Genomic DNA, 25,291 nt, shown 5'->3' on the forward strand with positions numbered 1-25,291 from the left:
TACTTCTGGGTACCGGACTGTAATTCTTTTCCAAATTGTCTACATTCCACCTTCAGGATTGTAGAACAGCGTTTCACTAACTTTTGATTAGTAAAGTGTCTTCGGGAGGGGAGGAGGGGGGGGGGGGTACTGAAATAGGACTACCTTCCCATCCTTATCTGAAATTCCTTTCCTTCCTCATGTCTGCATCCTCTCAAGAGGTGACACCACTTAAGCTAGAATTTTTAACTTTCTGGACTTTGTACTTTAATGTCTATACTCAGTTCCAGTAGTAAACAGTCCTTCAAAAAATTGGTACAAATGAGTTTATTATCTTGAATTGAATTTCACATTAATATACAACTCAATTTATATTAGCAACTAAGGTGAATAAGCTGTTCATTGATAATACAACTCTAAAATTTTGTGATATAAACAGAGCAGTCATGTTACATCACATATTCTTGAAAATTTGCCTGTCTCTTATTTCTGAAAAGCTAAAATGTTTATTCATTATGATCATCTAAAATGATAGCTCTGTTTGAGGGCAAATTGAAATACTGGTAGTAATATTATTCAAAGTAATTGACTGAAATGTAATTAATATTATTGTACTTCATATTCTTTGGAATTATGCTTGGAACTATGTAAGCTTTTCCTAATTATATATCAGAACTCATGGGGCAATATGTGGCCCATTTTTTGATACATGTAACCAAAATTATCTCACATGACTTTTAATTGTTATTTTGTAAATCTCAAATTCAGTGATATATTCAATTGTTTTGTTTTACATAAAAGGAAGTGCACATGAGCCACGAGGTCTGTCTGCTGCATTATTGACTTTCAGAAGTTGTTTGTGTGAGAATCTTTCGAAGGCTGTCAGATGGCCAGTGTACACTGAAGAATCAAAGAAACTGGTACTCCTGCCTAATATCGGGTAAGGCTCCAGCGAGCATGCAGAAGTGCCACAACATGACGTGGCTTGGACTTAACTAATGTCTGAAGTAGTGCTGGAGGGAATTAACACCATGAATTATGCAGAGTTGTCCATAAATCCATAAGAATATGAGGGGGTGGAGATCTCTTCTCAACAGCACATTGCAAGGCAGCCCAGATATACTCAGTAATGTTCATGTTTGGGCAAGGGGGGGGGGGGGTGTTTGGTGGCCAGCAGAAGTGTTTAAACTCAGAAAGAACTCCTGAAACAACTCTCTAGCAATTCTGGACATGTGGGGTGTCACATTGTCCTGCTGAAATTGTCCAGTCCATTGGAATGCACATTGGACATGAATGGATGCAGGTGATCAGACAGGATGCTTAGGTATGTGTCACCTGTCAGAGTCATATCTAGGCGTATCAGGGGTCCCATATCACTCCAACTGCACATACCTCACACCATTACAGAGTCTCCACCAGCTTGAATGGTCCCCTACTGACATGCAGGGTCCATGGATTAATGAGGTTGTCTCCATACCCGTACAGGTCCATCTGCTTGATACAATTTGAAGCAAGACTCATCCGACCAGGCAACATGTTTCCACCCTCAATAATCCAATGTCGGTGTTGTCAGGCTCAGGCGAGGCATAAAGCTTTGTGTTATGAGGTCATCAAGGGTATAGCTCTGAAAGCCCATATCAATGATGTTTCATTGGAGGTTCACACGCTGACACTTGTTGATGGACCAGCACTGAAATCTGCAGCAATTTGCAGAAAGGCGTATCAGGGGTCCCATATCACTCCAACTGCACACATTCTGTCATGTTGAATAATTCTCTTCAATCATCATTGGTCTGTTCTTACAGGATCTTTTTACGGCTGCATTGATGTTGGAGATTGGATGTTTTACTGGATTCCTGATATCCACGGTACACTCGTGAAACGGTCATACGGGAAAATCCCTACTTCATCATTACCTCAGAGATGGTGTTTCCAATCACTCATGCACTGGCTATAACACAACATCAAACTTACTTAAATCTTGAAAACCTGCCACTGTAACAGCAGTAACTGATCTATCAACTGGGCCAGATACTTGTTGTCTTAAATAGGCATTGCTGACCACAGCACTGTATTCTGCTGTTTACATATCTCTGTATTTAAATACACATGCGAAGCAAGGATTGAGAACTTTCTGAAGCAACAACCCCCAAGAATATCAGAGTTGAGTACTTCATCATATGGAGCAGCTAAGTTATTATTTGAACTTTCATCAACTGTGACTGAAATTTTCTAGTTTCACTTGTCTTTGAACTCGTGAATGGTGGAGGCTGAAATTATTAAGTTGCTCGGACGGTATGATTCCAAATTCTCTATTACCACTTTCCAACTATAATGATAACTTGAGATACAGAATATTTTAATCACTCACATCAGTGGTAATTAAAGTGCTTCTCTTGTCTTACTATTAAGGTCGGCACTTTACTGTACACCCCTTTGTGGGCTGATCAAGAGCTGGTAAAGACTGCATGAGCCTCTGATGCTTCCATGGACATTGCTCTTATCTGGCACACCCCTCAGCATCCTACCGTATTTCAAAATACAGCAGTCATTCTTTATCTGCAAAAGGTCTTCTACATTATTTTTTTTTCTTTAAACCATACCACTGGCCCATATTTATTTCAGTCCCCATCTAAAGCTGTACTGCATGTAGGTTTGATTTCCAATCCTTAATGATGTAAGAAATTGGCAGTTTATATTGGTTCAGATTTAACTGCCAGCGCAAAATTCCATTCCAATGGCCAATGGAAACCCAGGTCCAGTGTAGTTTTACATTCACTGTAAGTGGAAATATGTGAACTTTTAGCTGTGTTAAGCCATGTGCACCTCTAAATCTCTTTATTTTGTTGGTTAGACATTCATATTGGAACCACAGTCCACCACATATATATGAGGCAATTGTTTTTCACTTATATACGGTTGTTAGGAACCTTAAAAAACACTAGCTTGGTTTGTGAGTTAGGCTGACCATGTGGGGTGCAGTGCCCATGTTTCTTGTTGTTTGCTAACAACCACTCATTAAAAACCGTGGTTGACACTTTGTTTTAACAACTGGCACAGTGGCAAGTATGTCGTTATCATCAGTGCTGCCAGTGGTGTGGTGTGTGTGTTGGCCAGTAGGCACTTAAAAGCTTTCTTAGAGCCCACCACACCATTTTAATTTGGGTAAATGCAAGGTGTGACACACATCATAGCCCATGCACTAAAGCAGCTGTGATCCAAGTACATGGATGAGCATTGCTTAACATACTGTTTTTTATCGTCACAGGGGCTGAAGCAGTGGAACTGCAGGAAGGTGGCCTCTTGTCTTCCTTCATGATAATCTGTTATTTGAATGAGTCCAGGCTGTGTTGCAAAGTCTAGAGTTGCTCAAAAGTATTAGTTGGTATTCCCTAACAGCAGCGGCTGCAGCCACGGTGACATCATCTTGGAATAGTGTCACTGTACATATTTTTTTGTGTTGAAGCATGTGGTGGGTCTTGTCTGCAATTTCTACAGCAGCTGGTTACGTTGGTTATGATGTAATATTGTGTTTATCATTTCCAACTTATCAACAGTAGCACAAATGTGACATCAATCACTGGACAGTGTTTTATCATCCATTTGCTCATTGGTTCACTTGTGTTGAATGTGTTACCCTGGAACTTGTAGACCCTTTTTACTAGAGTGGTTTTGAGATTTTTAATAATGTCTGACACTAAAACCAGTGCTTGAGAGTCTAAGGTGATATTTGTCAATAAAAATTGCATTTCATCACATAAAAATCTATATGCAGTAAAAGAAACTTTCAGCATATGAATCCATAATTCTTGTTGCCGTGGTAAATATGGCAAGATTTCTAATTTACTTCACAGTATGCATTCCCGTGCACGGGGTCCTGGGTTCGATTCCCGGTGGGGTCAGGGATTTTTCCTGCCTCGAGATGACTGGGTGTTGTTGTGTCGTCTTCATCATCATCATTCATCCCCATTACGGTCGGAGGAAGGCAACGGCAAACCGCCTCCATTAGGACCTTGCCTAGTAAGGCGGTGCGGGTCTCCCGCAGCGTTCCCCTACGCTCTGTAAAGAAGCATGGGACTTCATTTCATTTCATTTTTCATGCATGGGACACTAAAAGCAACAGGTGGAATGTTTGTCACTCGCATGGAAAATCATGGGCTTTGTGGAAATATTTGTCCGTTACTATCTGAATTTGCTTGGAATTTAAAATCACTATTTTCTTTGTGGCTGGCTTCATGGTGCTGTTATAACTGCTGTCTTCACATAACATTGTCTGCTGTTGTAGACATTGTTGATTCATTTGGAATTTTTTGTTTTTTAGTGTCCATTTTTCTTCTCAGGGTCACCAATTTTTGGGTATTTCAACCACAGTAAATAACATGCACTCAGAATTGCTGAATAAAAACAAAATTTATTTCATAACTTGCAAACATTTACACAACATCATGTGCATAGAACATGAGTGAGTTCCAGAGGTACCAAAGACTAACTGAACTTGCACCACTAGGTTCTCACCAAGTGTCACAAGCGATGCACTGTGTCAACCAAATAGAAAACACCCTACACTCGTAGCCCTTATCGAACTTCTATTTTGTAGTCAGTCCACTTTGTAGACTGCTTTTGCCCAGTATCTTACCAATGAACCAAAACATGCCACCTGTTTTACCTACAGTGATCATTCTGTGTCATATCCTCACAAACTGTTAGATGCAAGTTGATTTTGACTGTAACTTATTATTATTTTCATTATAGGATACTGTGTACCTGCATTCTGTGAAGTGTGTCATTTTACATTTCTAAACATTAAAGACAAATTGATAATCTTTGCACCACACAGAAATCTTAGCAAGGACTGACTGGATATCTGCAAACCTTATTTTATATTCTACTTCATTAGAGATAACTGCATCACCTACAAAATGTTCGAGGTTACTATTAACATTGTATTCCAGCTCATTAATACACAACATAATAGCAAGGGTCCTAACATCCTTCCCTTGAGTATTCCTGAAGTTACTTCTACATCTGTCAACGATTCTCCATCCGACATAACATGCTGTCTTCTCCTTGCCATGCCACAAATTTTGTTTTGTACCCCATACGATCATTATTTCATTAATTAGCATTGATGTGGGGCTAAATAAAATGTTTTTGTCTTGACCCAAGTGTGAGTTGGATTTCATATGACCAATGTTTATAGAATCCATGTTGTTTGGCATGGAGGAGGTCATTCTGTTTGTGCATCTCATCCCTCACAGTAAGTCTCACCTGACCCGCAGTTCTACATGACTTTCCCAAAATCTACCCCTTTTCCCAGACCTCTCCAGTCCTTTTCCTTGATCCTTCTTCCTTCCCCTTCAACCCTTTTGCCTAAAGGAGGAGCCACTGGCTCCAAAAGCTTGCCAATCACAACAGTGTGTTCTGCTGCTGCTTGGTGTGTAGATTTTTTATCTATCCTTGTTATAGGTGTGACCTTTCCTTTCTTCCAACCAATGGGCACAGCTTTATGTGTGAGGGATACATGACCCAGTACAGTTAAGAGAGGAGCCAACTAAGTTTCAAACTTTGGAATAGAATGTTCAATTTCAGCTGTTTCCTAACACCACTGACTCTAAACATCTACATCATTCGCTTTTGCATTGATAAGATAATTACCATTTACAAAACTGTTATTATTCCAACAACAAGTCTTCTCCAATAATAATTGTATGATTGGGGAACTGATCAAAGATTTCTCTTTTTCTTGGAGTTAGTCTGTTGGCTGATAGAAGGACCTAACTTTAAGTTTACAACCACCCTTGATATTAAGTTTTACCCAAATTATATAGAGTGCTTGAATTTTTATCTCAGTAGATTTGAGTTTCTTGTCTATTGTTATGAATACACAAAATCCATGTCCCATTAGCCTCTCCTTTAAATATATATGTTCACTTATATTTACGCCAAAAATCTCTCTACAGTCAATTTTGGGTTTTAGCCAATTTCTACAAAATTGATAAATAATAACACAAATAATTTGTCTTTTGGGCTCAAATGAATTAAGCATTAGTTCCATTACTAACTTTGTTAATAACAGTGCTATTATGATTAATAAACAAAAATTTTGAAAAAAGAAGACTTCCTTACAAGTTATGGGATTTATATCTTGGTCAGGGAACTTTATACAATTGTTATACTCAGTGCAATGAAACCATCCATTTACAAAGTCAATCACTGAGAAAATACTGCAATAATCTAATTAATATGGGTGACTTCCTGTACAATTAATTATCATTCTTGGTGAAAACAAATACAAATACAGTCACAAAAAATTAAGAAATACTTAGTAAGCATATATTTCATTCACTTCAGAATTAAGGGAGAATCTTGCAATAACTCACTCATTCACACATTGTGTTCTGTTAATTCCATCATGAAGAGATGTGGAACAAGTCCAATTACATATTAATAGGCAGAAGCAAGCACAACATTTTATGACTAGTACTATTCTATTTAAACTGATAATTATGGTAACTACTAGTAGATTTCTGTATATATGTATGTTAGTAGAAAAAAACTACTTTGAAAAAAGCCATCACTCTTCCTTCAACACTACTCAGCTGTTATTGGCTAATACTTCAAACAAAGCATTTATTAGCATACTACTATCAGCTGTACATTTACTGGCAAAATTAGCATATATCTAATATAAATATTAGAGTTACACAAAATTTACTTTCTTTAGCATAAGTATTCAGATCAATTGCAGGAGTGATAAATAAGGTAATCTCTTAGTTTGTTTTTAAACATTTGTGGAAGTTCAAACCACAGCATGATGTCCATTATCAACCTGTTTCATGATTTCACTTTCTTCTGCACATGATTAAGTTTAATACTCACAGTCATTAGTCATAAGAACACTCCAGAAAAAGTACTAATGTGTGATATTAACTGAACAATGTTTGTTTTGTGTACTTTTAAACTCTCTTCCTTATCAAACTAATGTGTGATTTGTTCTACACCTCAACAGATGTTCATAAATCACACAACATATACTATGCATAATCATCTTGGAACTGAAGCTCTTTTGTCCATGTTTGCTTTAACAATACATATGTTTCTGGATGGGGTCCACCTTTAGCAAAACACAATTTTGTTTTTTATCCCATACATGTTTCACTGCAGTTGCAGCATCCTCAGTGGGCTTTTATTTTATGGCTGTTAAATATAAATACTATGCATATTTCTCTAATGCATATTGTAATTTAATATTCTTATTTTGTATATTTACAACATTAATGTATTACTTGGCATACATCTTGGACATAAAGCAGCATAAGATGCTTGAAGCAACAGTAATGCATAAAAAGACACAGATATTATACAGGGTGTACATAAAGTCCGGAAACACTTTCAATTATTTATTGCACAAGAACTAAACATTGAACAGATCTCATACATATTGCATTTTGAAGAGAAAGTCTGAAAGTTTTTTTTACAAACATTCAATGTGCCAGCCATGAGTGACACAGCAGACATCAATACGGTAATCGAATTCTTGCCATACTCGTCCCAGCATAGCATCGTCTACTGTGGCAGTCCCTTCCTGTGTTCTCTCCCAGAGCTATGCTACATCACGTGGTAGAGGTGGTACATACACCAGATCTTTAATGTGTCCCCATAGAAAAAAAGTCACATGGAGTGAGATCTGGTGAGTGGGGACTCTATTTCATTAAACAGCTGTCCCATTCTGTAGCACAGCCAATACATCGATGCAGCAGCTCATGTTCAGGTACCCAAAAACTTCACAATGAAAATCAGGTGGAGCCCCATCCTGCTGGAAAATTAATGGAGAGTCCGATTGCATCTGAGGCATCAGTGATTTCTGCAGCATGTCCAAGAGTAGGAATATCCAGTGACTGTGCTCTCGGCAAAGAAGAATGGCCTGTACAGTTTTTGATGTGACAAATTATGCAATTATGCACAAATTCAATGCATTTGTGTGACTGCTTTGTACCCCAGATTCGACAACTAGGCCTGTTCAGTTTCCCATTAGTGTGAAAAGTGGCTTCGTTGCAAAAAATTAAGCGATCAACAGTGCCATCCCCATTCTCATTCAGTTGTTGCAACTATGAACAAAACTCAAAACGCTTTTCTTTGTTGTCGTCATTAAGCTTCTGCACTAGCCTAATTTGAATGGTTTCATAGACAGCTTCTGTTCCACGACTTTTCACACTGTCATTGGAGCCATTTCGAGTTCACAGGATGCGTGACACACACACACACACACACACACACACACACACACACTAGGACATCCGCTTCTCTTTGCCAGGCACAAGCAACCCGTCGTAATTAATTTGTTGTGCCAGAGGTAAATGGCCTTCCTTGTTGGTGGCTTCTTACCGTAATTGGTTCTAAACATCCGTTGAACAGCTATAGCACATTTGCTTTTGTCGAACTCCAACACACTGAAGGCTCCCTCTGCACCTGGACTCGCCATGTTTGTGACTAGAGGTGACTATCAGCAAATTACCAAACTAAACTGTGGCAGTATACATGAAAAAAAACTTTCTGGGTTTCTCTTCAAAATGACATATGTATGATATCTGTACAATGTTTGGTTCTTGTGCAATAAATAATTGAAAGTGGTCCCTGACTTTATGTATACCCTGTATGTCTGATACACAGTACAAGCAATGTCAACACATTTTTTGATGAAGCCAGAAAGACTACAAGCAGCAGATTAAGGTGGAGTTCACTTGCTTATCAATAGTTTTTGTACAGGACCAGATGATAGTGATTGCATTTCTTTTCATTAGTGTGTTGATGATATGCTTCAAGTGTCTGACAACAAAAATATTGCATTAAACCTTTCAGTTTTGAGACTACTTTATAAAATACTCAGAAACATTATCAGTTCAGTTAACTAAATAATGGCAATAATAAATAATGATATTATCCAATATGATAGACTCTTGACAGTGTTTCAGTAAATTTCACAGATAAAGTTATCATTATGTCATTGAACTCATCGAATCAAACAGAATTATCACACATTCATTTTATCATGGTGATGGAAACACTGACAGTATAACATTTACTTGAAATGGTTGTGGTAACGTTTCTATTGCTAAACAGTGGATGAAAACAAATACTGCCATGAGAGATCAATCTTTGTGATAGTTTCCTCTCAGATCATCCAATTACGAGATACAGATTTCACAGTGTGTATGACAATGATTTAATTGCTTTCCTCTTATGCTTAGTAATATGTCCAGTTTAGTTAACAAATAAAATTTTTTATGACTAAATACTATTTTAAATTGCTAGCAAGTCTTCAGCTGAATGATCCCTTATGGCTTACATTTAAATACACCCTTGTAGCAGACAAACATACACTTTATGCTGGAAATTTGTTTTATTCATTTTTGTACTCACACTTCAGCAAGTGTTTCAACTTCTGTTGGAGTAAGTTGCAATCCTAATGGATCCAAACCCCGAGCAAAGTTTGCCTTTGAGATACATTGTTGATTGTGGCGATCAAAGTTCCTCAAAAATTCTATAATTCTCATCCGATTTTTGACAACCTGCAGGTAGAAAAAAAGTCAGATTACCAACAATTACTTCCTATTGTTGCCAAAATAGTTTACGTATTTTCTACTATTTGTATCCTTACATTTCAGAACAACCTCCCTTTGCTTTGAATTCAAGAAAGTGCTGCCAATGAGAAAAGTTTGTTGACAAAAGCTGGCATTAAAATATGCATTACTGTGATTGCAGAATAGCATAACATATTGCCTAGTGTGATGAGAGTTGATTCACCTATATGCACATAAACATTATCACCTGTGGACTGGCCTACTTTATGTTCCTATTTGTCAGTCAGTATATATTATCTCAACATACACATAATTGCAGTGAAAGATGCAGAAAGTTTTTGTGTCCATATTTTGAAGGACTACATTCAATACTCCTGGAATACACCAGTGTATCTACTATTCAGTGCAAAGGCAGGTTGATGCTTGTATCACTGCTGAAAGTGGATATTTTTATAATTTCAAATAAGAAAAAGTTTCATGTATGCTCTGTTCCTGAGTGTTTCACATGTTTAATGTTTAATGAAGAGTTATAGAAAATTAGCTGTAACATGAAAATAAATTGTTTCTAGACACATGCTCCTACAATATATTTCCTTCTTCTACATGTTAGCTAATTATTTGAAAGTCATTTGCTGCTGCTGAACTTCCAGGCAGGTGGTCCTATCAGGATGTCAGGTAAGTGATGGAGGCCTCAGGACAGAAGCCAGCCCTTTAACAGACACCCACTCACTCAATGATCTGCTGATTCAATGCCCCACCTGGCTCGATGGCCAGTATCTGTATGTGCCAGTGAGGGTACATTATTGAGTGACCATCGTGTATGTCATACATGCCACATGTCAAAGCATCTCCGGTTACAGTAACTTCATTGGTCATCAACTCCACATACATGCTGTAGCTCCTAAGTGGGTGGCTGCCTAATGCTCCACTAGCATGCTGTGGCAAGTGGTATTCTAACAGCAATGAGCCCTTGACTTTGACTCACACCATTCCACTATTCATCTCTCAGATGAATTTGGCCCTTTGACATTTCACAGTTCAGTTCAGGCACATTTTATCGAGTCTTGGACTCACATTATTTACAGAAGTACATTCACAACTTAACAGATAAGCTAGTTCCCAACACTTCCTCGTAAGTGGCAAAACTATTGGTATAGGGCTGCAGGTGGAAGGTCTGTAGAGATAGGATGTGGTGAATCTATGCTTGAGATAGCAACATACAACATCTGTTATTAGCAAAATGGGACTGACATGGAGGTTCATCATGTGGTGAGTCAGTGCTGATATTCAATGTAGTATTATTATCCTATATTCCCAAGTAGTTGTTCCATCAAAATCTCTCATCTGAGTGGGTAACATTTGGTCCACAGAGGAAAGAAGTGTTGAGCTGGGGAAGTGCCCAGGTAAAATTTTCAAAATGAAGACTGGGAAGGTAGAATAGTGAATATGAGGTATTTCAGGATGTCTTTCTGGTATTGGTGGCAGGCAGCCAACAAGAGGGACCAGATATATCACAATGGATCCCATTTATTATTAGGCCATGTCCTTGTGGTTCTATCCATTATGTGTCACTTAGCCATCTCTGGTTGTAGCATGTGCAGATGACATTTACTGGGTTTGCCATCAAGAGGAGCCATCTTGAGCCTATTCTTTGGAAATATTCATTTTCATTTGCTGAGGATACTCATAACATGGGTTTCCCTGCATGCAACAGAGTAAGCTTGCAAATCCCTGAGATAACATGTATTAGTTTGGAAGGCATACTGTGACTCAGTGGGCCCAAAACTGAGGCAACTCCAAGGCAGAAAATAATGCATGGGACATCCTGTCAGATGTGGCTAGTGGGACGTCATGCACTTTAAAATGTACAAATTTCTTCAGGGAGTGGCCCCCCCTCCCCTTGCCAACGACTTGGAGTGGATGACATAGCACTTGAACTCCCCCTCTTTACATGAAATGAAAAGTACATAAACCTGTTATATACAAAGAAGTGTCAAAGAAACTGGTATAGGCATGTGTATTCAAATACAGACGTATGGAAACAGGCAGAAAACAGCACTGGAGTTGGCAATGGCTATATAAGACAACAAGTGTCTGGCACAGTTGTTAGATCAGTTACTGCTGCTAAAATGGCAGGTTATCGAGATTTAAGTGAGTTTGAACGTGGTCATTATAGTCAGCACACGAGCAATTGAACACAACATCTCTGAGGTAATGATGAAGTGAGGATTTTCCCATATGGCCATTTCATGAGTATATCATGAATCTCAAGAATCCAGCAAAACATCAAATCTCCAACATTGCTGTGGCCTGAAAAAGATCCTGCAAGAACAGGATCAAAAACGATGGTAGAGAATCGTTCAACATGACAAAGTACAACCCTTCCACAAATTGCTGAGGATTTCAATGCTGGGCAATCAACAGGTGTTAGCATGTGAACCATTCAACGAAACATAATCAATATGGGCTTTCAGAAATGAAGGCCCACTCGTGTTCCCCTGACAACTTCACGACACAAAGCTTTACACCTCATCTGGGCCCAACACCAACATTGGACTGTTGATGACTGGAAACATGTTGTCTGGTCAGACAAGTCTCACTTCAAATTGTATCAAGCAAATGGATGTGTATGAGTATGTAGACAATCTCACGAATCCATGTACCCTGCATGTCAGCAGGGGACTGTTCAAGCTGGCGGAGGCTCTGTAATGGTATGGGGTGTATGCAGCTGGAGTGATATGTGACACCTGATACATACAGATAAGACTGTGACAAGTGATATGCACATAAGCATCCTGTCTGATCATCTGCATCCATTCATGTCTGTTGTGCATTCTGACAGATGCAGCATTTCCAGCAGGACAATGTGACAACCCACACATCCAGAATTGCTACAGAGTGGCTCCAGGAACACTCTTCCGAGTATAAACACTTCCGCTGACCATCAAACTCCCCAGACATGAGCATTATTGAGCATATCTGGGATGTCTTGCAACATGCTGTTCAGAAGAGATCTCCACCCCCTTCTTTAATAAATATAATACCATAGTCTCCAAATACTGCAACAACAAGGATAAGGTCAGTGCCAACAGTCATCATGGATACCCAAGGTTCTTTTGCCGTTTGTTTGTACAATAACAAGACCCATTTTCAATGCAGCAGCATCTTGCCATTTCCATGGGTCCTACATTGCACCACTTATATTTAAAACAATGGCAAAGGTTCCTTAAATAACAGCTACTCAATAAGTGTCTCCTTTCAACACTGTGTCTGCCTGCAGCACTACAGCCTGCCTTCAGCTACATACACAGATCCAGAGCCTCTGTGGAACTGACTCTGCTGTACAGCACATATTCCTTCCTGAAAACCTAACAGGTGGCCTCTGGCATCCCTTTGCCCATACAAGCTATCTACATTCACACTACCAAGCAAGCTGACACAGTGGTTAGCACACCAGACTCACATTCATGACGACAATGGTTCAAATCCCTATCCGGCCATCCAGGTTTACATTTTCTGTGATTTTCCCTAGATCGTTACCAACAAATGTCAGGATAGGTCCTTCAAAAAGGGCACAGCTGATATCCATCCCATCCTTTCATAATCTGAGCTTGTGCTCCATTTCTAATGACGATGCTATTGATGGGATGTTAAACTCTTAATCAGCCTTCCTTCCTTCCTTCCTTCCTTCTTTCCTCCCTTCCTTCCTTCATGCACAATGGCAACCAATTTTCTGGACTGGCCAAAAAACTATTTGTAACACTGATGTTCCCTACGAGACTAAATCAAACATATGAAGTTTTACTATCATCACTTTACATACTATAATGGACCACCATGTGATGGTTAAGTTGAAGCAACCACAATGACAATTCATTCAAACTGTTGGATCTTACCTTTCTCCCCTTCAACTTTCCTCCTCCTCCCACACTCATTGTTTTGAGGAAGTCATCAGTAGTTGCGGCAGGGCTTCCCAGGAACCATCAAATAGTGGGACTCATCCCACATGCACCACAGTGGTGTAAGTCCAATGTTGTAACTTCACATTGGCCAGAAAGATCATTTCAATCACCTGATAAGGCCCCTGCCCTGGTTTTCTCTCTCTCTCTCTCTCTCTCTCTCTCTCTCTCTCTCTCTCTCTCTCTCTTTTTTTTTTTTTTTTTTTTTGGGGGGAGCTTACAGGTTAGTCAACATCATGATTGCCTAACATAGTACTTCTCTTTCTCTTTTTATGTGCCTTTCTGCTGCTCTACAGCTTTTGTATGTGGTTGTTAACCCTGACACCACGTGCCCATCAACCTTTTAGCAAAATTACCCCAAGAAATGATTTACACAGTTCCAAACAGGAAGGCATCCCTTGTCCATAAACAAACTCATACAGTGATAGTCCCCTACTTTTATGTACTGTTAAGTAATAGACTGCTACAGCAGACAGTAGCAGAAGATTCCAGTCACTACAGTGACTATTCATGCAAGAACTTAACATTTTCTTTATGGTTCTGTGCACCCATTCGGTCCTTCTATTCACCTGTCTATGTAATGCACTCGTCCAGATCTTCCGAATCCGTAAAAGTCAACATAACAGTTTCATTAGCTCAGATGCAAAATTAGTATTCTAATCAGTTATCACAGCCCAATGTGCCAAACTTCAGAATACAACAGTTAACCATTGCCTGAACTCCCATCTCCACTTGTCGATTCTGCACAGCAGTCAAATAAATAACATGAGAAGTGATCATTTATAGCCAAAATATACTGATTCCGTGTTGCTGTCTGTGCAGAGGGTCCAGGAATAGCTATACCAATCATTTGGAATGGTTTATTGGCCTCTGTTAATAATATGGAATGAAATTCACTGATGATTAAATTCATCCCTTGAAACACATGGAATGCTGTTTTTCACATATTGTTACATGTCCTGCTTGCACTTTTCCTATCGATAATTCTTCAGAATGCATTTTCTGGTAGCTCAATGACTTTCACACCTACTAAGACAGAACCATGGGCCTACCTTAACACCTTATCATGTAAACGCACCACCACAACTATAAGCCATTCGCATTTTCTTTGTACAACACTCTTTTCATCAGCTCAAAACTCAGCTTGTGTCATGAACTGCTAAAAGTCTTTGCCAGTGGCCACAGCCTTTGGTCGCTCATTTGTAGAAATGCCAACACGATCTGTGTAGTCCCTCCATGATTCAGTAAACCAGCATTACTATGCATTTTCTTGCGATGGAGTTACTTCAAAATCATACTCACTAAGACATAAATCCCATTGTGTCAAGCAGCTAGTTGGATCTTTAAGACCCAGCAGCCATTTTAATGCTGCATGATCTATTATAACTTTGAAGTGCCTACTATATAGCTAACAACAGAAATATGTGATACCACAACTCAGGCTAAGCCTCTCTTTTCCTGTGGTTGAGTAATTCTTTTCTGTTTTATTCAGTTTCCTAGAAGAATAAACAGTCAGGTGCTCTGCCCCATATATTTCCTGACTTCAGCACACCCTAAGGCATGTTTCCTGGTTTAATATGAATTGTTTTGATAATCCAGAAAAGTGAGGACAGTACCAGAGTTCAATAAGTCTTTTAATCGCACATATACATCTAAATCGATACTCAGCAAATCACATTCAAGTGCCTGGCAGAGGGTTCATCGAACCACCTTCACAATTCTCTATTACTCCAATCTCGTATAGTGCACGGAAAGAATGAACACCTATATGTTTCCGTACGAGCTCTGATTTCCCTTATTTTATTGTGGTGATGGTTCCTCCCTATGTAGGTTGCTGTCAACAAAATATTTTCGCATTCAGAGAAGAAAGTTGGTGATTGAAATTTCGTGAGAAGATTCTGTCGCAACGAAAAACACCTTTCTTCTAATGATTTACACTCCAAATCCTGTATCATTTCTGTCACATTCTCTCCAAAATTTCGCGATAATACAAAACGTGCTGCCTTTCTTTGAACTTTTCGATGTACTCCATCAGTCCTATTTGGTAAGGAAACCACGCCGCGCAGCAGTATTCTAAAAGAGGACAGACAAGCATAGTGCAGGCAGTCTCCTTAAGAGATCTGTTACATTTTCTAAGAATACTACCAATAAAACACAGTCCTTCTCACAACATTTTCTGTGTGTTCCTTCAGATTTATGTTGTTCGTAATTGTAATGCCTAGGTATTTAGTTGAATTTACAGCTTTTGGATTAGACTAATTTATCGTGTAACTGAAGTTTAATGCGTTCCGTTTAGCACTTATGTGGATGACCTCACACTTTTCGTTATTTAGGGTCACCTGCCACTTTTCGCACCATTCAGATGTTGTTGTTTTGGTTTTTGTTGTTGTGGTCTTCAGTCCAGAGATTGGTTTGATGCAGCTCTCCATGCTACTCTATCCTGTGCAAACTTCTTCATCTCCCAGTACCTACTGCAACCTACATCCTTCTGAATCTGCTTAGTGTATTCATCTCTTGGTCTCCCTCTATGATTTTTACCCTCCACGCTGCCCTCCAATACTAAATTGGTGATCCCTTGATGCCTCAGAACATGTCCTACCAATCAATCCCTTCTTCTAGTCAAGTTGTGCCACAAATTCCTCTTCTCCTCAATTCTATTCAGTATCTCCTCATTAGTTACATGATCTACCCATCTAATCTTCAGCATTCTTCTGTAGCACCACATTTCAAAAGCTTCTATTCTCTTCTTGTCAAAACTATTTATCGTCCATGTTTCACTTTTTGGCTACACTCTATACAAATACTTTCAGAAAAGTCTTCCTGACACTTAAATCTATACTCGAAGTTAACAAATTTCTCTTCTTCAGAAACGCTTTCCTTCCCATTGCCAGTCTATAGTTTATATCCTCTCTACTTTGACCATCATCAGTTATTTTGCTCCCCAAATAGCAAAACTCCTTTACTACTTTAAGTGTCTCATTTCCTCATCTGATTCCCTCAGCATTGCCTGACTTAATTTGACTACATTCCATTATCCTTGTTTTGCTTTTGTTGATGTTCATCTTATATCCTCCTTTCAAGACACTGTCCATTCCGTTCAACTGCTCTTCTAGGTCCTTTGTTGTCTCTGACAGAATTACAATGTCATTGGCAAACCTCAACGTTTTTATTTGTTCTCCATGGATTTTAATACCTACTCCAAATTTTTCTTTTGTTTCCTTTACTGCTTGCTCAATATACAGATTGAATAACATCAGGGATAGGCTACAACCCTGTCTCACTCCCTTCCCAACCACTGCTTCCCTTTCATGTCCCTTGACTCTTTATAACTGTCTTCTGGTTCTGTACAAATTGTAAATAGCCTTTCGCTCCCAGTATTTTACCTCTGCCACCTTCAGAATTTGAAAGAGAGTATTCCAATCAACATTGTCAAAAGCTTTCTCCAAGTCTACAAATGCTAGAAATGTAGGTTTGCCTTTCCTTAATCTATCTTCTAAGATAATTCATAGGGTCAGTATTGCCTCACGTGTTCCAATATTTTTATGGAATCCAAACTGATCTTCCCCGAGGTCGCCTTCTACCAGTTTTTCCATTCATCTGCACAGAATTTGCGTTAGTATTTTGCAGCCGTGACTTATTAAACTGATAGTTCAGTAATTTTCACATCTGTCAACACCTGCTTTCTTTGGGATTGGAATTATTATATTCTTCTTGAAGTCCGAGGGTATTTCGCCTGTCTCATACATCTTGCTCACCAGATGGTAGAGTTTTGTCAGGACTGGCTCTCCCAAGGCTGTCAGTAGTTCTAATGGAATGTTGTCTACTCCCGGGGCCTCGTTTCGACTTAGGTCTTTCAGTGATCTGTCAAACTCTTCACGCAGTATCATATCTCCCATTTCATGTTCATCTACCTCCTCTTCCATTTCCATAATATTGTCCTCAAGTACATCACCCTTGTATAGACCATCTATCTACTCCTTCCACCTTTCTGCTTTTCCTTCTTTGCTTAGAACTGGGTTTCTATCTGAGTTCTTGATATTCATACAAGTGGCTCTCTTTTCTCCAAAGGTCTCTTTAATTTTCCTGTAGGCAGTATCTATCTTAGCCCTAGTGATATATGCCTCTAAATCCTTACATTTGTCCTCTAGCCATGCCTGCTTAGCCATTTTGCACTTCCTGCTGATCTCATTTTTGAGACATTTGTATTCCTTTTTGCCTGCTTCATTTACTGCATTTTTATATTTTCTCCTTTCTTCAATTAAATTCAAAATATCTTCTGTTACCCAAGGATTTATACTAGCCCTCGTCTTTTTACCTACTTGATCCTCTGCTGCCTTCACTACTTCATCCCTCAAAGCTACCCATTCTTTTTCTACTGTATTTCTTTCCCCCATTCCTGTCAATCGTTCCCTTATGCTCTCCCTGAAACACTGTACAACCTCTGATTTAGTCAGTTTATCCAGGTCCCATCTCCTTAAATTGCCACCTTTTTGCACTTTCTTCAGTTTTAATCCACATCTGCCCCTGGAAATGTCTTACAATTTAAAACTTGGTTCCTAAATCTCTGTCTTATCATTATATAAGATATCTGAAACCTTCCAGTATCTCCAGGCTTCTTCCATGTATACAACCTCCTTTTGTGATTCTTGAACCAAGTGTTAGCTATGATTAAGTTATGCTCTGTGCAAAATTCTATCAGGCGGCTTCCTCTTTCATTTCTTACTCCCATTACATGTTCACCTACTACGTTTCCTTCTCTTCCTTTTCCTACTGTCATATTCCAGTCACCCATGACTATTAAATTTTTGTCTCCCTCCACTATCTGAATAATTTCTTTCAAGTCATCATCATACACTTCATCAATCTCTTCATCATCTGCAGAGCTAGTTGGTATATAAACTTGTACGCCTGTAGTAGGATTGGGGAGGCGCGCAAGCCTCCCCACCAATGGCAAGGTCCATGGTTCATAGGGTGGGGGGGATCATTCAGATATCTTTTCTAAATCATTTTGCAGTTTGTTTTGATCTTCTGATGACTTTATTAGTCAATAAACAACAGCATCATCTGCAAACAACCAAAGATGGCTGCTCAGATTGTCTCCAAAATCGTTTATATCGATAAGGAACAGCAAAGTGCCTGTAACACTACCTTGGGGATCACCAGAAATAATTTCTGTTTTACTCGATGATTTTCCATCAATTATTATGAACTGTGACCTCTCTGACAGGAAATCACAAATCCAGTCACATAACAGACGATATTTCATAAGCACGTAATTTCACTACAAGCCACTTTTGTGGTACAGTGTCAAAAGCCTTCCGGAAATCCAGAAATACGGAATCAATCTGAAATCCCTAGTCAACAGCACTCAACACTTCATGTGAATAAAGAGCTAGCTGTGTTTCAAAGGAATGATGTTTTCTAAACCCATATTGACTGTGTGTCAATAGACTGTTTTCTTCAAGGTAATTCATAATGATCAAACACAATATATGTTCTAAAATCCTTCTGCATATCGACGTTAATGATATAGGCCTGTAATTTAGTGGATTACTCCTACTACCTTTCTTGAATATTGGTGTGACCTGTGCAACTTTCCAGTCTTTGGGTATGGATCTTTCGTCAAGTGAGCACTTTTATATTATTGTTAAGTTGGAGCTAATGCATCAGCATACTCCAAAAGGAACCAAATTGGTATAGAGTCTGGACCAGAAGACTTGCTTTTATTAAGTGATTTAAGTTGCTTCACTAATCCGAGGATATTTACTTCTATGTTACTCATGTTGGCAGCTGTTCTTGATTCGAATTCTGGAATATTTACTTCATCTTCTTTTGTGAAGGCATATTGGAAGGCTGTGTTTAGTAACTCTGCTTTGGCAGCATTGTCTTTGATAGTATGTCCACTGCTATTGTGCAGAGGAGGCATTGATTGTTTCTTGCCACTAACATACTTCACATATGACCATAATCTCTTTGGATTTTCTTCCAGGTTTCGACACAAAGTTTCGTTGTGGAAACTGTTATAGGCATCTCGTACTGAAGTCCATGCTAAATTTCAAGTTTCTGTAAAAGATTGCCAATCTTGGGGATTTTGTGTCTGTTTAAATTTGACATGTTTGTTTCGTTGTTTCTGCAACAGTGTTCTAACCCGTTTTGTGTACCAAGGAGGATCAGCTCGATCATTTGTTAATTTATTTGGTATAAATCTCTCAATTGCTGCTGATACTATTTCTTTGAATTTAAGCCACATCTGGTCTACACTTATATTATTAATTTTGAATGAGTGGAGATTGTGTCTTAGAAAGGTGTCAAGTGAATTTTTATCTGCATTTTTGAATAGGTATATTTTTTGCTTATTTTTCGATGATTTGGGGATTACAATATTCAATCTTGCTACGACAACTCTGTGTTCACTAATCCCTGAATAGGTTTTGATGCTCGTTATTAACTCAGGATTATTTGTTGCTAAGATGTCAAGTGTGTTTTCACAACTGTTTACTATTTGCAGAGCTTCATGAACTAACTGCTAAAAATAATTTTCAGAGAATGCATTTAGCACAATTTCGGATGATATTTTACGCGTACCTCCAGAATTTAACATGTATTTTCACCAACATATTCAGGGTAAATTAAAGTCACCAACAACTATTATCGTATGAGGCGTGTAGGTGTTTTAAATCAAACTCAAGTTGTCTTTGAACCTTTCAGCAACTGTATCATCTGAATTGAGAGGTCGGTAAAAGGATCCAATTATTATTTTACTCCAGTTGCCAACAATGACCTCTGCCCATACTAACTTTCTCCTCCTTATGTGAAAATACTCAGGGAAAAATGATCATCATAATAAAATAAGAGAAATCTGAGCTCACAAGGAAAGATTGAAATGTTTGTTTTTTCAGTGCACTATTAGAGAGTGGGATGGTAAAGAAATAGTCAGAAGATGGTTGATGAACCCTCTAACAGGCACTTATGGTCTGAGCAGGCCTGCCTGGTGTTGTGCGAGAGGATACGTGGGTGCCCCTATGTTGCAGACAATAGGACACATCCCTTCCTTATGTGGCCGTACATTCTTGGAACTACTGTAGAGTGCTGTCAGAGTCTCTTGATATCCTTCTCCTCAATTGCATCATTTTTCAGTAGGGTGGCAGTGCTTAGTTGTATACTGTTGGTTGGGTCCGTCTTGATCTTCTGGTATGCCGGGTCGTCAAGTAGTGGGAGCATCTTCTGTTCATAGTCCCATTTGTTGAGAACGACTGTGGTGTTTCCTTTGTCGATAAGCAGGACAACAGTCTCTTTGTATTCCCTGAGGGCCCAAAATGTCACTCTTTCTTCCTGTGAAATGTTGCTGGTGGTTGGTTTCACCTCGGAGAGAATCTGACATGTTTCCCTCTGACTTCTTCAGCCTTGTCCTCAGTTAAGCCCCGGTCCACCTGTTCCACTGCGGAGATGATCTCAGTGGAGGGGAGGTGAGGTGAGCTGGCGTTGGTGCAAAGTTGAGTCCCTTTTTGAGTATGGAAGTGGGTTCTGCTAGAAGATTCAGTCCACCATATCAGCGTGAAATTTGGCCCAAGTTGACACAACTTTTCCGGCACGTACTTACATCCACCTACTTTGTCTTCAATGGCCAATACTATGAACATACTGATGGTGTGGCTACGGGGAGCCCTCTCTCAGCAGAGGTAGCCAACATATTTATGGAGAGTTTCGAAGAGGAGGCACTACAAGCAGCCGAACGGAAACTTGGGTATTTCTTCAGATATGTGGACGACACGTTTGTCACCTGGCCCCATGGACCTGATCATCTGCAGACCTTTTTAGAACATCTAAATTCCATCCACGACAACATACGGTTCACCATGGAAATCGAGAAGGAAGGGAAATTACCCTGTCTTGATGTACTTGTAGAGCAATGATCATATGGCACACTGGGTCATAGCGAGTACCACAAGCCTACACATGCGGACTTATATTTACATGCCTCGAGTTGCCACCATCCTGCACAACTCAACGGGATGCTCAATACTGGTAACTGGACATACTCGATATCGGATGAACAAAACCTGTACAAATAACTCAAAAGACCTAGAAAATGTGTTCAGCAAGAATGGGTACAGCAGTAGACAGATCCAGACAGCCTTCAGATGACAGAAATGCAGCAGAAACCAAGATGAAGAACAGTCTAAAGATGAGGAACCAGGTCTTGCCTTTCTACCATATGCAGGCAATGTGACGTGAGAAAATGGGAGACTGCTAAAACCGCACAAAATTGACACGGTCTACCAACCACCGTCCAAGATATGTGCCTTACTGCGGACAGTGAAAGATGGACTTGGCCTCAAAGAGTGGGCATATATAGTATTCCATGTGGTTGCAGCAAATCCTACATCAGTCAAACAATCTGAACAGTCGAAGACCGCTGCAAAGAACACCAATGCCACACGCACCTAGGCCAGCCCAACAAATCAGCACTGGAAAAACACTGCTTGCAAACTGAACACAACACGAAATACAAAGAGACCAAGATTCTGGCCTCTACCAGCTTCTACAAGGACAGCATCTTCAAGGAGGCCATTGAAATTCACGAGACACATGTTTACAACTGAGCAAGGCATGGAAACCCTTACTTAACTCCATCAAGGAGTCATGCCTCAAGCAAACACAAGATCCTTCCACAACGGCTGCTGGGGACGCTCCACGGGATTTTGCATCTTCCACCACCCGGCGCGACGCAGGGGATGGCATGGACCGGGGTCATCGCCCACAAATGGATTGTCGGCAGCCGCAATCAGAGCATTGGCACTCACAATCGGAACGTCGGCTGCTGCAATCGGACTGACAGCACAGGGAATTGTAGCCTGACTGACAGACATAAATAACACTGACAATGAGCAGACAGAGCATTCCATCAGAACCACCTGATGATGGTGGAAAGGTTATTCGCTGAAATATCGTGGGACTTCAACAATTGCATCCAACTGAACACCCAAGAGCCCTGGAAACATAAGCCAAATTGATGAAGGTTTCTCGGGTCTCCAGCCGGGTGATAGCATTGATATCTCGCGACGTTTCAGGAAGTGTCATACTACCCATCTTCTGGCGAAGTGTCGAGATTCGTGGAGAGTGGGCTATTTATATGCGCGGTCACCCCCCTCCACTGGACCTTCGGTGGCTGCGGTGGACCAGCGGCGGGCGTGCACGCAGTGGTGGGGATGGCAGTCGCCCCCAGCGGCCGCGTTCGGTTCTCGGTGTAAGCCTTCTGTCTGCGTCCGTGGCGGAGGACATTGACAGGGGTGCTCCTGACATATTGCCGCTATCGCAGGGTTCCATGCTGTGCTGAGTTGACCAGATTGTCGTGAATCCTTATTTCTATGGATTCTTTGATAATGCTTTCCCAGAAGCCAGATGCTCGGCACATTACCTTCGTGTTTTCAAAGTTGAAGGTGTGTTCTTCATTTATGCTGTATTCTGCTATGGCTGATTTTTCTGTGTGACCCAGTCGCACACATCTGATATGTTCCTCGCAGCGTTTAGATATGCAGCACTGTGTTTGCCCAATGTATTGTTTTCCACATTCGCATGGTATGCTGTATACTCCTGGTGTGTTAAGGTTCAGCGCATCTTTGGCAGAACCTAGGAGCTCCCTCATCTTCTGTGGTGGTCGGAGAATGGTTTTGATATTGTATTTGCCCAGAAGTTGTGCAATTTTGGCCAAGAGCGGACCCACGTACGGAAGGAACGCGAGTCGTTTGTCTTCTTCTTCATCATCGTCATTTTCTTCTGGGGTTCTCACTGCTTCCTTCCTCCTTTTAAGCGCCCTGTTGATCTGCATTTCACTGTAGCCATTTTCGTGAAAGACTTCCCTCAGGTGTTGCAGCTCGGATGGTAGGCTGTCTTTGTCACAGATGGCATGCGCCCTATGTACCAGGGTGGTCAGTACTGTTTGTCTTTGTGCTGGATGGTGGCAGCTTGTTGCATGAAGGTATAGGTCTGTGTGTGTCTTCTTCCTATGTACTGCATGGCCTAGTGAACCATCTGCCTTCCTCTTAATTAAAATATCAAGGAAGGCGAGGCATCCATTTTCCTCCATTTCCATTGTAAATTTGATGTTCAGATGGATGCTGTTGAGGTGTTCAAGAAACTCATCTAGTGCCTGTTTGCCATCTCCTCACACGACCAAAGTGTCATCGACATAGCGGAAGAAGTGCTTTGGTTTCTGTCTGGCAGTTTGAAGGGCCACCTCCTCAAAATGTTCCATATACAGGTTTGCAATCGCAGGGGAGCCCATAGTCACACTGTCGATATGCTCGAAGAATTCCCCATTGCACTGAAAGTAGGTAGTTGTTAGTGCGTGTTCGAAGAGGCTGACCCGAGAAACCTTCATCAATAGTTTACGCCGGGAAAGCCTACAGTCACATATAAGCCAACTTGTTGACATTTTCATATAGAGAGTCTGCTATCATCTGTAATGCATAATTTTCATAATTTAGATGTTCAAGAAGATCTATAATGTGTGACTTCTAGTTCAGATTCTTATACATACAAATCCCCAAGATTTAGAATATTCTGCTTCGTTTATTGGTTTTTCCCTCAAATATTATTCTTAACCCTAGAAGCACACACAAGGGTCATTCTGACCCAGGAGTTTTTCGTTTATTAATATGCATGTGCCACTGCACATATGCAGCCCACTGCCACCAACATAAATTCAGCATTGAGTGAAACCTAGTAGATGACGGTCATTCGAAGTTGAGAGACACTGTTGTTTAATTAGTTTGACAGAAATATTTTTAATGGTCATTGTGACCCTCTTGTACTCATTGTGTAACTGTTCTGTCACTGAGTGTGAAGTTCATTTATGTGAAAATGGCATGTAGGAATGAAATTTTACTAACAGAAGGTGCCATGTGGGAAGCATTGTAGAAGAACATAATTTTAAATGTGACATAAGTGACTTTCATGATGGAAGTGATTCTGAAGCTTATGCTTCCCCAGCAGTTATGGACAATGGCAAAACTCTCCTGTCTACCAAATCTTCAAAGAGCAATGAAGAAAATACAGTCATCCATAGTAAGAGTGGTTATTGTTGGAACACAGTTGTTCCTAATTGTTCAGGCCTGCCAGCTGCCAATAACACTGTGGTCCGTATTCCAAGAGTGTTGAAATAACGAAATATATAATACCTCGAAATATTCATGTAATATGTGCAATTTGTAAAATGAATAGCATCTTCATCTAATAAACTGCAAATAAAGTCTTTAGGTCCAGATGACTTTCAGGTTTCTTCACTGAAAAGTTTCTGCACCAGTTTTTACCTAGTCTCGAATTTTGAATTTATTAATACTAATATTGATTGAAAAAGTACAACATGAGAGGTGAAATACAATGAGTTCAGTACATGAGAGTCCAATTTCATTATAAAATATGTTACTTTCTGGCAAAAATAATTGAGAGTCATGGTGACTCTGGTGTACCTTTTGAATAATGATTTCAGAGATGCGCACTACTAGGGTTAATAGCATGGAGAGCTCTTTTGTACTGTAAAATTGCTTATAGTGTGTTTTCTCTATGTTTTGTGACAGTCCAATTACAGAGACACTTTTCTTAAAGATGAGTTTTACACGACCTAGCAAGGACTCACTCCTGATGTCCAGCAGCCTCTGGGTTGTGGCACTACAGTGATCGACAATAATGTTCCACCAGCTATTTGGTTTCCATAGTGATGTCCGCTGGTGCCATTACACAACTAGTTGTTAATTTTCAAGAAAATTTTAT

General features: G+C 39.9%; 1 protein-coding gene across 1 annotated transcript in view; it reads right to left on the reverse strand.

The window, feature by feature from the left end:
- LOC126202244 (uncharacterized) overlaps positions 1 to 25,291 on the reverse strand; it is a 272,489-nt gene that overhangs the window by 65,219 nt on the left and 181,979 nt on the right. The window contains exon 11 of the mRNA XM_049936853.1: positions 9,400 to 9,548. Within this exon, the coding sequence (XP_049792810.1) occupies positions 9,400 to 9,548 (149 nt within the window). The remainder of the gene's footprint in view (positions 1 to 9,399; positions 9,549 to 25,291) is intronic.

Source organism: Schistocerca nitens, chromosome 1, assembly GCF_023898315.1.
Source record: "Schistocerca nitens isolate TAMUIC-IGC-003100 chromosome 1, iqSchNite1.1, whole genome shotgun sequence".
NCBI lineage: Eukaryota > Metazoa > Arthropoda > Insecta > Orthoptera > Acrididae > Schistocerca > Schistocerca nitens.